At 39.3% G+C, this 16,423-nt stretch overlaps 1 protein-coding gene across 1 annotated transcript; it reads right to left on the bottom strand.

Moving 5' to 3' along the window:
- Positions 1-425: 425 nt before the first annotated feature.
- LOC149828026 (GDP-mannose 3,5-epimerase 2) lies at positions 426-3,901 on the bottom strand. Its single transcript, XM_090018322.1, has 7 exons — positions 3,805-3,901; positions 2,548-2,964; positions 1,984-2,077; positions 1,731-1,860; positions 1,512-1,644; positions 1,044-1,251; positions 426-885 (listed from the first exon to the last, which is right to left on the bottom strand). The coding sequence occupies exons 2-7, from the start codon at positions 2,961-2,963 to the stop codon at positions 730-732; spliced, it is 1,137 nt and encodes a 378-aa protein (XP_089874448.1). The 5' UTR covers position 2,964; positions 3,805-3,901; the 3' UTR covers positions 426-729.
- Between the last annotated feature and the right edge of the window lie 12,522 nt (positions 3,902-16,423).

Raw genomic sequence — 16,423 nt, forward strand, 5'->3', positions numbered from 1 at the left:
CTCCAAGACTAAAACCCCCACCCACAGCCCTGGCTGAGTGTCTGCTTGCATAGTAAACCCCTCATGAGAATCAAACCTTGACAGACCTTATAGCAGCCGAGGTGCCATCCCACCCCCTGGGGCATACCAGTTGTCCACAAAGCCGGGTGATCATGGTTTGTCAGCTGACATGGGATGACCACTGTTAGAAACCCGCAAAAAAGTCAATTGCCACAAGGACGAAGATAGGTGTATATACTAATGAGCAGGAAAGACGAACCTCAAGGGTCCCACTAACCAGAGACCTGCCAATGTAAGGTAGGTAATGGGGGGGGGGGGGGGTTCATTGGCGTAGCCTCAAAATTGTAAAAAAAGAAGAATCGTGATTGTGCTCAACAGCATTAACATCCAAGAGACATTAAGAAGATGAATAAGTCAAATGATAAAAAGTAAAAGAACCTTGCTCTTAATGTGTGACGATAAATATCTAATCTTTCAAGGGCAACACAAAAACATTGGCTGACAATGTTTAACACGTTTTAATAATGGCTTAAACATCCGACCTTGTAGGACAAAAAAAGCTACTACTATGAACCATTAAGAAAACTATGAAAATACATGGTGAATAAAAAGGGATGCAACCATCCACCATGCTGCAATCTGCAATATGGCTCAACTGCAAGTTATTCTCCTCACGGAGTGATTGATAGCCTTTATAGATTAACACATTCAGCTTAAACGTCTGATACATCACTCTTTACCATCAGCTGCACGGAGTGAACCGAGTTGAACAGGGGCTTGTGTGCCAACCACTTTGGATGTTCCATAAATGGATAAATCAACCCCTTGTGTTTTTTCTTTCCCAATCTGCTCTTTTATCCAGAAATATGTGACCCTCAATCCATCCTGTTAGATTGAACAAAACAAAAATGAATTAGTTCCGAAACCGGTAAACCATAATTGGTCCATGGAAAGAGAGAGGGTGAAAGTTGAATTGCATTTGGTTGTGATTGTGATTGGTGTGCCTAATGTAGATAAGGGAAAGGAAACCAATGATTCCAAACCTTCAATTTCATCGTTGGTGCCCAACCCAGCTTCTCTTTTATCAATGTGTTGTCTGAGTTGCGTCCGCGGACACCCTCAGGACCAGGGATGTGGTGAATGGGGAGCTTCTTGTTCTCAAAGCTAAGCACAATTTCTGCCATCTCATTCATGCTGACCATTTCATCACTGCCAATGTTTAAGGGCTCCCGGAAATCTGACTTTGTCAATCTAAACAAACGACAAATATGCTAATGAGAAAAGGTCTATATCAAGAACTTGTAAATGCCATGCAAACGAAGAGTAGCCAAGCTATCAAGCAACTGACAATGGCTTATACGCAATTGCTACATCCAATCTAAACCCCAGGAGAGTACAGCAAGCAGAACACTGTTAAAATCAAAGGAAAAACATCTTGACAAAGGGGTATATAAGCATAAACATATCTAGAACTAAAACAAACTAAGATCACCAATGCAACTAGTGATCACCTCAAGACACCTTCAACACATTCATCAATAAACGTGAAGGATCGCGTCTGCAGCCCATCACCCCACATCTCAAACCTATCAGTAGAAGTAATTGCCTTTCTACAAAAGGCAGCAGGCGCCTTCTCTCTCCCACCTAAACAACAAGGAAAAGCATAACTCATTAAGGAAAATAAAAAGGGAAAAAATGCATAAGATGAGAACTGATAAACAACATCCAACCTTTCCATGTTCCAAAGGGGCCATATATGTTATGGAAACGCCCGATTCTACATTGAATTCCGAAGTCCTTGGTGTAGTGCTTGCACAATTCCTCTGTCGCAAGTTTCTCCAAACCATATGCATCTTGAGGCTATGAACCAACAAGGCAACTTCAGAAATTGTGTCTTATTCTAACCAATTTAGAATGGAGCTCATTATATTTTCATCTACCAAAACAAGACATGCGCTGCTGCAATGCAGACCAGCAACATACCTCTGCAGGCCAAGCATCAGACTCCTTGAGGCTAACATTAGTATCCAACTGCTTAAATTCAGGGTATATGCAAGCACTAGATGCATAAAAGAACCTGCAAACCCATACATAAATGCTTAAGACTAAACTAATAAAGTAATTTTCCCAACAGATCTGCAACAAGAATAAAAACTTGACCATGACGTGCTGAAACATACAATTGGCCACAAGGTTAGCGCGACAAAACAATGATTGCAAAAGAAATTTTAAAGGAACCAAAGAAATAGATCAAGGAACAAAGCAAAGCAAAGAAACATGCTTTTTGAAAAAAGTGACACGCATGTTGATTGACATTGCGTCTTTTCCAGCAAGTGACAAAAAGAAGTAAGATTTAGTTCATGTCTCCAAATCAAAAGTTAGATATGTTTGGCAACCCCATTATGTTTTCTATGATAAAAAAAAAACAGAAGAAGAGGAGTGAATTAATCCATATATGAACAACATGATGCTTATTCTTTCACTACTGCCACAGACAAACTAATGTATACAAAAGAAGATGAAATGAAATGAATCCAGCTTACTTACCTCTTGATACCATTAATTCTGGCAGCCTCAAGCATATTGAAACTGATCATGGTGTTATTGTACATAATTACTGAATGATTCGATTGGATAAAACCCATCCCTCCCATATCAGCAGCCATGTTAAAGACATGGTCGACACCAGTCGTCACCTTCAGGCAATTATCCATGACCCTGAGGTCCACGAGGTGAAACTCATGACAGAACATGTCCTCTGTCATGTGCTCGTTCTTCTTCCAATCGGAGGCGATAATGTAGTGCCCCTCGCTCTTCAAGCGCCGAGCAATATGCGATGCGATGAAGCCGCCGGCACCAGTGATTGAAATCCTGAGCTTCTCAGAGGGCCAGTAAGGCTCCCTCTCCAAATTCTCGTAAGTGTATTCACCATAGATGGTTCCGCCATTTCCAGCACTTCCCATTCTGTAAAAACCCATATCATGAAAACCCAATTCATATATCATCATTCTAAAACAAGTTTCTAACTGTTCTACACAAAAAAATCCTCAACATAAACAGCAAAGAAGAACCAAGATAAGATCTTTATTAATACACTATATATATATATATATATATATATATATATATATATATATATATATATATATATATATATATATATATATATATATATATATATATATATACTTTTTTGAGGGGAAATAAACAAGACTCAAACTTTCTGTTTATCTGTTTTGGACAGATCATAACAAATATAGACATAATCAATTGCACAGAACAACCACATAAAAAAAATCAAGCATTAGTGTCAGAAAATGAAGAAGCCATGAAATTTCAGGAGTAGACTGCTCATTAAAGAAAACAGGAGCTTCTAACATCCAAAAAAGTGGAAGACCCACAGAAACTCTGGAACAACAGTACCGATCAAGCCAAACAGTTCTCAACTCCCATCAAGAACCTTAAACCCAAATCAGAACATAAAACAACAATAGGCAAAACAAGAAAAAAAAGCAAAAACAAAAAACCACAAACCAAGGCCACCATCAGCAAATTAAATCTCCAGAAGGAAACAAGAAATTACAGAAAAAAATGAAAAACCCAAATAATCCAAGGACACGAACACCACCAAAATTCCTTCTTTATCACGAGAATGACAGGCAAAAGAACACCAACATCACCAGAATTCTTTCTTACAAAAATGACAGACAAGAGAACACCATCACAAAAACACACTTTACGACCAAAACTGCAAACGCAAATCATGGCAACTCAAAACAAGATCCTGTAAGGAAAAAGGCTTACTTCTTAGACCTCAAAGAAAGAAGCAGAAGCAGAAGCAGAAGAGAAAAACACCCTTCAAAGCACACCAAGAGACACCCCAAGATCTCACAATGAAGGCTCCCAAAAGGGCAGGCTTTGTAGATATACGGTACCCAGACAGTGTGGGCCTTTATTTTTATTTTTTTCCTTTTTTTGTATTTTTTCTGTTTATTCACTCTGCGTTTTAATTCAATCTACCAAAGTACTAAGATACGAATATTCTAAAAAAAAAACATAGTTACTATTCCCTCCTCATACTTTTTGTTAAATGACACGAAGAGGCACTGCTGTGGATGAAAAAGGGTGCCTCATTATTTCTCAGAAAGTAGAAGAGAAAAATGTCCAATTTTTAATGCTAAATAAAAAATTTCTCTTTAGATGGTACTGAGGGAGGGGCAGTCATATGTCAGATATGTGGGTTAATTACCATTCTCGCCTTTGTTTTATTGGTAAAAGACATTATGAGGGAGCTTCTGTCAATGAAGGGGTACCTTGATCAATTATCATAAACAAGAGGGTAAATATATCCAACTATTTATCTTCTTTTTTTTTAAGTTATCAATATTGAGTGGGCATGAGGGAACCAAGCAAGACTGGCTGTACGTGGCTCGTCCCGTTGGGGCCCACACAAAAATTTGGTGTCAATTGGATCCGGTTGTTATGGCGGTGTGCGCACTTTTTTGTTAAAGCGCCTCCACTTAAATAGTTTGATGGTATGACCACGCCGGAGAACCTGTCCTGGATTCTTGGTTTCATTCGGATCATAGCATGTCCGACCCGGTTTGAGTTGGAAAAATGTTATCCCAAAGTTTGACTGGGTTCGGTCAGCAGGGCCAAGGGACTAGACCTTTTAGATGGTAAAAGCATGGATTGATGGAAGTGCAGATTCTAGTCCAAAAGGAAGTAGATCAAGTGATATGACAAATCACCCAACCATCTATAAATTGTTATTGTCATATTGTAGATCCTTTACGTATTCTTGTATATGTTGAAAATCACACGCGGCACCCACATCACATACTTGACACATGATATACCAGCAAAAAAATTTACAGTATTTTCTACTTAGACAGTTGTAGTCTAATTCCTATAAATTTATCATTTTTCAGGTGAAGAATAGAGTTTATGAGCAACTGCGGGATGAGGCTTCGATTGAGATATTGATTTATTGTGTTTTCGAGACATCTCAGATTAAATTTTAATTTATGATTATTCTTGTTATTTGAAAACTCTCATGTCATTATTTATTTAGAATAAAATAAATGTTGTTGCTTGAACACTCCTGTAATGCGCATGAATGCTTAACCCAATGAATTGGTTGTTTTCGTTGTTATATATATAAAAAAAAACTTTTAAAAATTTTGGGTTGAATTTCAGGGCGTTACACTAGGATTCACGCAACACCTCATCAAGACAAGAGGGGTTCCCAAGTAAAAAGCGAAACCCAACCGAGTGATGTGATAGCTGAGGTGGACTCTCACCATGAAAAGAAAGTAAGGGATACATGTCTCAACCAGCTTAAAGTAGAGGAAGCACAATAGAAAGAAAAAAGAAAGAGTAAAGGAAAGTGAGGGGGGCAACTTTCTAGAAAATGGGTGGAGGCCCTCCCCTCCTCTCCTCCTGCTTTCCTATTTTGCTTTTTGGATTCAGCAAGTTATTATTTTCTATTTCTAATTTATGTTTTCGGTAATTCAGTTTAGGTAATTAGGATCTGATTAGGAAGGGACCCTAGTCAGTCTAATTGTCTTTCTCTTTAGTCTAGTTCTAACTATCAGTTAAAACTTTTCTTTGGCAGTTATAGGGTATATGGGGTTTATGGGTTAGATTTTACTTTTTGGGTTAGTGTTGTTTCGAGACCCAAGCCATACAATATAAATAATGGTTTATGATTCTTTTTGGTTTTTTATAAAATTTGGAAGTTTGACTCTCTCACTCTCTCTCCAGTCATCCCCTGTCTCTCTCCCTGACATCTTCTTTTCTATACTCTCTCTTTGATTAACGTCTGGGCTAGACTACTTAGGTGGGTCAATCATCTTCCTCAGAGAGCCCAAGCTCATCTAGCGCATCGGGTCATGCAGTCCTACTCATTTGACGAGCCACTGGCATTGCAACATTGCATATCATGTGTTTGTGTACCAAATCATGGGAGACCTTCCCATCTGTTGTAGACACATAAGTAACCTCCATACTCGAATCCCAACCTCTACCTAGTCTATACCTATTTTTTAAAACCCGAAACCTGAAACTACCCCTACCATTGGACTAGCCTACCCGAAGAGCATACCTGGTATCCCCAGATTATCAAAAACCTAAACCTTTGTCCAGAATCAGTACTAGACCCCCTCACACGTTCCTAGGCCTCCCTAAAATGTTTGGGCATGGTCCTATAGATTTTGAACCCCTTTACATACTCAAACTATCTCCCAAAACAAAAATGCACCTATCTGATTACTCGAATCACCTTGTTTCACCTATCATGCCTTGTTCGCCATAATGAGGAACCTCTGGCCTCTACACCATCATGTCAACCAGAGTTTAAACCCTAGAACATGACACTCAAAGGCCCCAAGTCCACAGAATAGTAGATTTGATCCTCTTGAGTCCACTGAACTCTTATTGAAGTACCTGACAGTTGCGAATTTTGATCTTCCTACTAGTCTAGTCTGACTCTTGATTCCAACGTTGATATATCCAACACACACTAAAAATTTTATGTGGGAACAACAAATTAATATCAAAGCAAACTTTATAACATGGATGAGTCTCATCCCTCTCATGTGCACAAGAACGAAGAGATTCGTCGGTATGTCGAATAAGCTCAAGCTATCACCGAGAAAACCCAAGCCAAACTTTTTTGACAACGATAAGAGATCGGGAACAAACCAACCACTTGGAACAGATTGAAAGGGTCGTAGCAACTCTAGTGGACCGTTTGAACTATCTTCACATGTTGAAGCAAGCTGACAATCAGGGCTTTATGTTCAACAGTGGCCATATAGAGGACCTGAACAAATCCATCCTCGAGGAGCCGCTACATGATTTCATGTTAGGCATAGGTAAAAAACCTAGATTTGAAGTTTTCCCTTTTCTGGTTAGAACGTGTGAAAATAGATCTTTAAACCCAAGCACTTCTTCACTTGTCACAATGCGCCCCAAGAGGCACGCATTGTCGAAGTGGTTGCCTGCCTAGAAGGTGGCACCCTTCAATGGTACGAGTGGTTTGACACCATACATATGAATCCCTCATGAGATGATTTCGTAGATCAGATTATAGAGATGTTTGGGCTCACAATGCTAGTCAACTACCATATAGAGCTCAAAAACCTCAAGCAATGGGACAACTTGGACGAATATCAAGCTGAGTTTGAGAACCTTTGCACGCTTTTGCTTCTGTTGATGAGGAGACCTTGCTCGGGTCGTATCGAGGTCCTAGCTACAACCATGAGGAGTCCATAATAGGCCTATAGGGTAGTCAAGCTCCATGATGAGAAACAAATGGGACTGCAAGGATGCAAATGCCGAATCAGCCAACTGATTCTTGCATATGCTCATCCGGTGGGGTCACATCATCCCCTAAGGTAGAGTCGATCATGCGTGCATAACATGAGGAGCATATAAGGAAGGTTCTTTTTTTCAAATGTAATGAAAAGTGGTTCAAGGGCCACAAGTGTAAGTGCTACTACATTTTTCAAGTGGTAGAGTTTAAATATGAGAAAAATGAGCCACTAGATTATGAACCACTAGACAATGAGGCAAGCGAGGAGGAGTCTAGCCATGACATCTCCTACCATGTACTTTCGGGTGTTTTTATGCCCAACTCCATGGGGATATGTCCTTAGTACCCTTGAGGTAAATGTTTTTATTGAGATGAGGAGCACCCACGACTTCATTTGTAAGAGTGTAGTTCAGAAAACTTGGTAAAAATTCAAAGAGTACCTCATTTTTTATGTGATGGTTGGTAATGGGACAAATCTCAAGTGTGTAGAGATTTGTCTCGATATGACTTTGCATCTCTAAGGAACTAAGTTTGTTTTGGACCTATACATCATACTTCTCTATGGTGTGGATGTGATTCTTGGTATGTATTGACTATAGAATTTGGGCAAAGTAGCATGAGATTTTTTTGCGATGGAGATGCCATTTCATAAGGATGAAGGGTATGTCATGCTTATTTAAATCAGACCTCCAACAACAAAAGAAGTGCAGCCAAGACGGGCTTTGAAGTTGTTGAGGGCATTCGATGTGCTTACTTGTTTACCACCTAAGTAGTGAAGCTGAAAACTACCCTAATTCCTATGGACGTCCCTATTGATTTGGCAAGTTTGTTGGCTGAATTTTCTGGCGTGTTTGATAAGCCACATGGGTTGTCATCTAGGAGATTCCAAGACTATAAGATACCCTTGAAGGTCAACATGGGTCCTGTGAACATAAGGCTCTATTGATATGCTCACTCCTAGAAAGACAAAATTAAAAACTTCATAGGAAAATTTTGAGTTAAGGGATCATCTGCCCTAGTGTAAGTCTCTTCTCCTCACCGATGTTCTTGGTGAAGAAGAAGGATGGCATATAGAGGTTTGTATGGATTACAAGACCTTAAATAAAATTATGGTGAAAGACAAGTTTTCGATCTTTGTTATTGAGGAACTTCTTGATGAGTTGCATGGTGCTGCTTACTTCACCAAGCTAGATCTTTGTTCAAGGTACCACCAAGTGTGCATGGCCCACGATGATGTGCACAAGATGACCTTTAGGATACATGAGGGTCTCTACGAGTTCTTGGTCATGCCCTTTGGGTTGACTAACGCACCTGCTACCTTCCAAGCTATTATGAATAACGTTTTTAAAACTATAGTTTGAAAGTTTGTGTTAGTCTTCTTTGGTGTATAGTTGATCATGGGGCACACATTTACAGCATATGAGAGTTGTTTCGAGGACTTCATGAGAGTATCACTTGAGTGCCAAGATATCCAAGTGCCTCTTTGGACAAGCCGAAATGCGCTATCTCAATCATATTGTGTCTGACCAAGGAGTTCGAGTTGATTCAAACAAGATTGATGTGATGCAAGTGTGGCCTAAGTCGTAAACTCTGCGGGCACTTAGGGGTTTCTTGGGGTTGATCGGATACTATTGAAGATTCGTAAAGAACTACGGACTTAAAGGTATCACTAGTGATATACCCAAGCCAACAACTTAAAGGTACTAGTGAGAGATTTGAATATCCAAATAATGAGATAAGAGATTTTTTGAAATCCAAATAAAAAAGTTCTAATCTTAAAAGAAGAGGGGATAAAAATATGAAGAACACTCAATAAATCAAGCAAGGTTTCAAACAAAATCCTAACTTGCCGAAGGTTGTATTTTTCTATTTTATAAGTGCCACGAATTTTCTCCAGCAAGTGTCTCTATGAACGTGAGAAAACCTAAACCTAATATTTATGCATGCACCTAATGAAAACCCTATATTTGAGCTTAAAAAAAGAATCAATAAACCAAACACTAAGAACCAAGTTTAAATAGGTTCATATTATCTTTAAAAAAAAAACAAGTCATGAGATTTAAATTCTACAGCACAAAAATACGCTATTTGAAACCCCAAGCACCCAATGAGCATTTTTGCCTCAAAATGCCATAACAGAATTTTCTCAGAGATTTTTAACTAAGAAAAACATTTTTTAGATTTTTCTCTCAAAATATCAAAAAGAGTTTAGGATGTCAGCTTTCAAAAGAGACTAATTTTGTTAGCTTCTAATATTCGACTAGAGAGAAATGTGCCCCAGAACATAAACTTTCCTGCAACCTTACTTGCTACCGAACAGAAAATAAAAAGTTTTTGGGTAATTTAGGCCCATAATTTTTTTATTTTTTGGAAAAGCTCATAAAAGATAAAATATAAAAAAATGAATTATTTTTCAAAAGAAACAAGAATCACATGATTTCAACACCGAAGCATGGCGATCCACTTCTTGAAATGCAAATTATCTAAAAAAAATTGTTTCAAAATAGGAACATAAACTTTCATAACACTTTCAAGGTAAAATATACTGTTTCAGGGGAAGCACCCAAAAGATGAAATAAAGTTGAGAATATAAGCTTTCCAACTCACCAATAATTACTCAATTTTAATATCGGAGGGTTAAGATATATCCTCTGAAAGACAAGCTATTCAACAAATAAGTCACAGGGATCAAACGACAAAAAAGATTGATGTTTCAGTCCCTTACGACAAAGAAACTTGTCCATCTGGTCCTGAAGGCAAAAGTTCAATTGTTCCAACCCCTTAACAACATATTTCTTTCTTGTTTCAATTCCTAATAACAAACTTTGTTTATTGTATTGTCTCAAATGCCTTGAATCCCGAAATGAAGCTATTCTATCTACAATTTTGAGGCCTCACAAAACCCTAAATCTTCTAAATAATGAATTTCTAAACTATAAAAGATGAGAAAAAAATATGGTGCCACATCGTGATCATAAAAAACTATTGATAAAAATTTTGTGATAAATGAATAAGACAGCTAGATTTTGCAAAATCCTTTTTTAAATCTGTTAAAAAAGATGTGAGACGCTCATTTAAAGCCTCAGTCGTCATTCTCTATGAGAAGGTAAAGCAGAGGCGGGTAAATAGTTGATGGTATGACCACCATGGAGGAAAGGAATTGTTCTTTAAATATGATTGTACTCTAAGAGATGTGCTTAAAGCTATAAAGCTGAAAATGGCTCCTTCGACTTGCGATGTGATGGTGGCGGAGATGTGCAAGAAAAGAAGTTCTCACTTGAGCATTGATGTTATTTGAGAATGGTTATGCTCATACTGGGGATTTGGTTATTCTTGGTTTTCTAATGAAGACCGTCTCTTGGAATGTTCGTGGTTTATACGGACGCAAAAAAACAGAATTTTTTATCAAACACTATCCACCAAATGAAGTCTGGATATTGTTTGTATTCAAGAAATGAAGATAGGCTTCATCGATAAACAATTCATGGATGACATTTGGAGGGACTGTGATTTTACTTTCAAACCAGCAAGAGTGAAATCAGGAGGCATGTTGTTGGCTTTGAGAGTGGGGATTAATGGCACGGTGCACAAGTTCTCTCAAGGAAAATTTTTGGAAAGAACTCGAGAGAATTCATGATGAGGCCATCCTAACCATTACGGATCAATGGTGTATTGAAGGGAACTTTGACTACATTTTGAGAATGGTTAAATCAAATTCAACTCAGTGGTACACCACTAGTATGCGCAAGTTCATGTGCCTCTTTGATGATTGCTACCTAGTGGAGCTTCCTATGCAAGGGGGCTAAGTTCACTTGGTCGAACAAAAGAGCTTCATCGGTGATGAGAAAATTGGATTGTTTTTTTATTTCATTGCCAATTCTCCAACGACTTCATAACATGAATGCCATGGTTGATTCTCTCACAATTTCGGACCACTCCATGATTTGGATGACTTAAGGCTTGAGGGGCTCCGTACATTAAAAAAATTCTAAATGGTGCTTTGGTGGTTTCAGAAAAACATCTATTTTGGATCTAATGTGGAAGTAGTTGGATGAGGCTCCTTGTTCGGAGAGATGGGCTGCATTGAATTCTCATTCTGAACTAGCTTTTGTGAGAGTGAAGTTGATAGAATGAAACAAGAGCCATTACCGAGAAAAATTCAATGTAATCAAAGAGTGGGAGTCCCAATTAAAAACGCTCCAACAACATGAGGAGAGTGAGGTGGACGTTCCATGGGCCACCACTCTCAAATGGGAGCATCAAAAATTGGTTCAAAATATTTGTGAGTGGAGGATGCATGAGTGCATTAGGTGGAAACAATGGGCTAAGGCACATTGGATGAATTCGGAGGAGCTCAACACAAAGTATTCCCACATGTGTGCCTCCAATAGAAGGAGATCTAACCACATACCATATATGGATATTAGAGGAACAACACTCAAGGTTTGCACATTCTACCTAATGCCACCAATTATTTTAAAGACTGTTTTCCCCATTGTGTTGAAACATCTTATGATATATCAGGTATGCTTTCACAAGTTTGAATGAGGAATCTTATAAAGGTACCATTGGGTCTTTCTCAAAAGAAGAAATTAAAAATGTAGTGTGGAGTTTGCCTAACGGTAAGACCTCGAGAATGGATGGATTCCCAATCAATTTTTTTAGAAGAAAATTTGTTAAGGGCGACCTTCTTCACATGATGGCTGATTTTCATTCCAATGAGAAAATACCTTAATTATTGGGTAAATCAGTACTACTCATTATCATCTCTAAGGACTCACATGCCGAAGAGATTGAAAGGTTTAGGCCAATCTCATTGGTGGGCAGTCTTTGAAATCATTTCCAAAATCCTAGCATCAAGGATCAAGCTCATAGTTGGACCACTAATATCATATTCGCAAAGCGCATTTGTTCTCGAGAATCATGCATAGTAGTTGCTCATAAACCTCTCTACACTCCAACAAGGCCTCTGGTGAGAAATCCTTTATTTTGAAAATTGACATGGAGAAGGCTTTTGACTCTTTAGATTGACGCTTTCTATTAAATTGTATGGATAAACTAGGTTTGGGTGGAAAATGACTCTTTTGAATTGAAGGATTGTTTTTAGCCTCCTCCGTTGTGGTGTCCATTAATGGGAAAATGAGTGATTTCTTTAAACCCAAGAGGGGATTGCACCTGGGAGACCCTCTCTCACCACTACTCTTTATTATAGCGATGGAGGTTCTTTTTGTTATGCTTTCTTTTGCAGAGGCGCAAGGCAAATTTATAGGCCACAGGGTTTCTACTAATGTCTCAATGTCTCGTCTTCTTTTTGCCAATGACCTCTTGGTGATTGGTGAAGCATCGAAACACAAATTGTGGGTTTTATAGATTATTCTTAGATGTTTTACTATTATTTCTAGTTATGCAAAGGATGGCATCTTCCATTGGTTCACTGCCCATGAAGTACCTTGGCTTACCATTGCATTTAGGCATTTCAAGAGAGCTATATTGGAGTCAATTAGAGGACATGTTCACCAAAAAGGTTCAAATTGTGTGTCACATTAATTTGGTAAGGTTCAACATTACTCCTATGTTCTTACACTTTCATGCAGATTTTTAAAAGTCCTAAGAAGGTAGAAAAAATATTTATTAAACACTTTTAGAGATTCATTTGGACAGGCAATTTGGATTGACCCATATAATTCATTGGTGAGTTGGCATATGATTGCTCAACCCCTTCATCTTGGTGGTTTGGGGATACATAACTTGTATACGTTTAAAAAGGCACTTATGGAGAAAAGGTTATGGTCCATTTGCAAAAAAATAAGGTAGAATTGTGGTAATTTTCACAGAGAAGTATGATTTAAATGGGTGACCCTCTAACTGGTTTGAAAATCAAAATTGAAAAAAGGGATAAGGTGTTTGGAAGGTGTGGTCACGGTTATTGAGGACTTTTGTTATGGCATTCAGGTTGATGTTGGGAATGGCAGCACAACCATGTTTTGGTAGGACACTTGGCGGGCCGTGAAAAGATTACGATAGTGACAATAATGGACTTGATGAGTTGGCCTTCAATAGAGGAAATTGTTGCTACATTTGTAGAATCTTCAGCTACATTGAAGAAGTCGATACTGCGACTGCCATGTGAGGATCTTCATGTGTCATTATCGGTTGAGGGTTGGTAACACTTGGCTTATCACGCCCCGCAAACTCAATGGGAGTGCACGCACATTGAGCTTGTGATGAAGATCGATGAATTGCTCTAGTGGCAGCGGTTTGGTGAGTCAATCCCCTAGCTGGTCATGAGAAGAAAGAAACTGAACTTGGAGGTAGCCCTTGCGAACGTGATCATGAACAAAATGAAAATCAATTTCAACGTGCTTGGTCTGAGCATGAAAAACAGGATTGGCAGCGAGGTAAAGACCCCCGAGATTATCACACCATAGCACAAGGGGTACGTTGGGAGAAAACCCGAGTTCACGTAGGAGAGAATGTAACCAAAGGAGATCAGAGGCAGCACATGGTAGGGATTTATATTCGCCCTTGGTACTAGAAAAAACTATGGTCTTCTGCTTGCGGGACGACTAGGAGATTACATTGGGTCCAAGAAAAACAACAAAGCCAGCAGTAGACTTACGATCATCTGGATAGCCAGCCCAATCCGCACTTGAGTAGGCATTGAGCCAGAGAGAGGAAGAGGATTGAAGGAGTAGGCCATGACGCAAAGTCTCCTTTAAGTAGCGTATGATTCTTTTGACAATTTTCCAGTGAGCATCAGTCGGTTGATACATATAATAGCATACCTTATTGACCGTAAAGGCGATGTCGGTACGAGTAAGAGAGAGGTATTGCAGGCCACCAACGATGTTGCGATAGAGTGTAGGATCCTGAAAAAGTGGTGAGGTGTCTTTGGAGAGCTTGGAGGAGGAGCTCATAGGTGTAGAAACGAGTTTGGCATCATCCATGCGGGCCCGCTGAAGTAAAGTTAGAGTATGTAGCCGCTGGGAGAGAGTCACGCCCGCAGGAGAGTAGAACACCCCGATGCCAAGAAAATAACTCAGTCGCCCAATATCCTTGATAGAGAAAGCCACACCAAGATGCGAAATAAGATGAGAGATTTCGGTTGATGAGTTACCTGTGATGACGATGTCGTCCACATAGACTAAAATATAAATAATAAGACTACCCTACTGAAAAATAAAAAGTGAAGCATCTGATTGAGAGATAATAAAACCATGAGAAACCAAGTAGGAGTTGAGGCGCTGGTACCAGGCTCGCGGAGCTTGCTTGAGACTATAGATAGCACGGTCAAGTTTACATACATGATGAGAAAATTGGGGATGCATGAAGCCAGGCGGTTGGCTCATATAAACGTTAAGAAAAGCATTGTTGAAATCCAGTTGGTGAATGTGCCACTTGAAGGAGACCGCAATGGATAGAACCAATGATTGGTGGTTAGCTTAACGACAAGATTGTAGGTTTCGAAGAAATCAACACCTTCTACCTGATGAAACCCTTTAGTAACAAGACGGGTCTTATAACGAACAATGGAACCATCGGCATGCCTTTTGATGTGATCTACCCACTTAGAGCCCACTACATTCAATTATGGTTGTGTTGGAACAAGATGCCAGGTGCGATTTTGAAAGAGGGGCATATTCATCTTCCATAGAAAAACGCTAGTGCGGATGCTTTATAGCTTGGTTGTAGGTGGTGAGCTCAAGCTCAAGAAGGTGTGCACTAAAAGCAGAGTGAACAATAGGGTACAAAGACGCAGAGAAAGACCTGAGTTTAAGTGAGCCTATCATTGAGTGAGTGACCATGAGATGAACATGATCAGTAGGACGGGCAATGGGCTGGGCAGAGATGGACGATACTGGCGCTGTAGAATTGGCCACAGGGTCAGGAGAAGCGGAATTGGCTAAGTTGGAATCAGGTGAACAAGTCGCAGGGGGAGAAGAGGGATCAAGCGGGTCAGGAGTGGATGAAGAAAGTGGAGAATTAGAAGAGGGTGAGGGATTAACTAACACCACTGTGGGGGAAACACCCCAGTGAGGAAGACTAGATAGAGATACAGGAGAGGAAAGACTAGGAGGAGCAAATTGCGACTCATCAAAGAGCACATGACAAGAGATAAAAATATGAGAGGTAGAGGGATGAAAACAAATGTAATTCTTATGATGAGGAGGATAACCAAGAAAGATGCAGGATTTGGTTTTCGGGTGAAACTTGGTGGAGTTATAGGGGGTAACAAGAGGATAACATACACATTCAAAAACATGAAGGTGATGATATTCAGGGGACCGGTTTAGGAGACGTTCGAAGGGTGTTTGGTGATGAAGTACTTGAGTGGGTAAACGGTTGATGAGATAGACCGTAGTGCGAAAGGCTTCAGTCCAGAAGACATAGGGTAGGGATGTATGACTTAAGAGAATGAGACTTGTTTTCATAACATCCCAATGCTTTAATTCAACCGGTTTGTTTTGTTCAAGCCTGTGAGGACAAAAGAAGCAATGAAAAATACCATGGCTTAATAGATAGGTTTCAAACTCTCTACTTGTGAACTCGCCACCATTTTTGGATTGAAAGGATTTGATGGGAAACCTAACTTGACTTTCAACAATAGATTTGAAACCATTGAAATAGTCAAATATTTGAGATTTGGTTATTAAGGGAAAGAGCCATGAAAATAGACTAAAATCATCTACAATTAACAGGTAGAAGCGAAACCCTTCACGTGAGCCAATCAGAGTGGGGCCCCAGACATCAGCATGTAAGAGTAAGAGGTTGTGAGCTCTCTGACAGAGAATGACCAAATAAAAGTTTTTTTGCTTTTCCATCAAAATAGTGTTTACAAACTGAAGTGCTTTTATTATTAAAAGAAATAACATTATTGGATTTAAGAAAAGAGATAATCTTCTTATTTGCATACTCGAGGCACTGGTACCATAGATCAAATGAAGTTGAAGGTCTTGCATATGTTGCTATCATCGAGGTTTCACTCGCCTTAATTGGGTAGAGTCCCATGTTAGTTTTCTGTCTCCGAAGAAGAATCTTTCTTGTTTGCCGACCCTTGACAAAAAATTCAAAGGGAGTGTGTAACGACCCCCAACTCGAACCCCT

This window comes from Nuphar pumila, chromosome 10, assembly GCF_984573655.1.
Source record: "Nuphar pumila chromosome 10, dmNupPumi1.hap1.1, whole genome shotgun sequence".
Classification (NCBI taxonomy): Eukaryota; Viridiplantae; Streptophyta; class Magnoliopsida; order Nymphaeales; family Nymphaeaceae; genus Nuphar; species Nuphar pumila.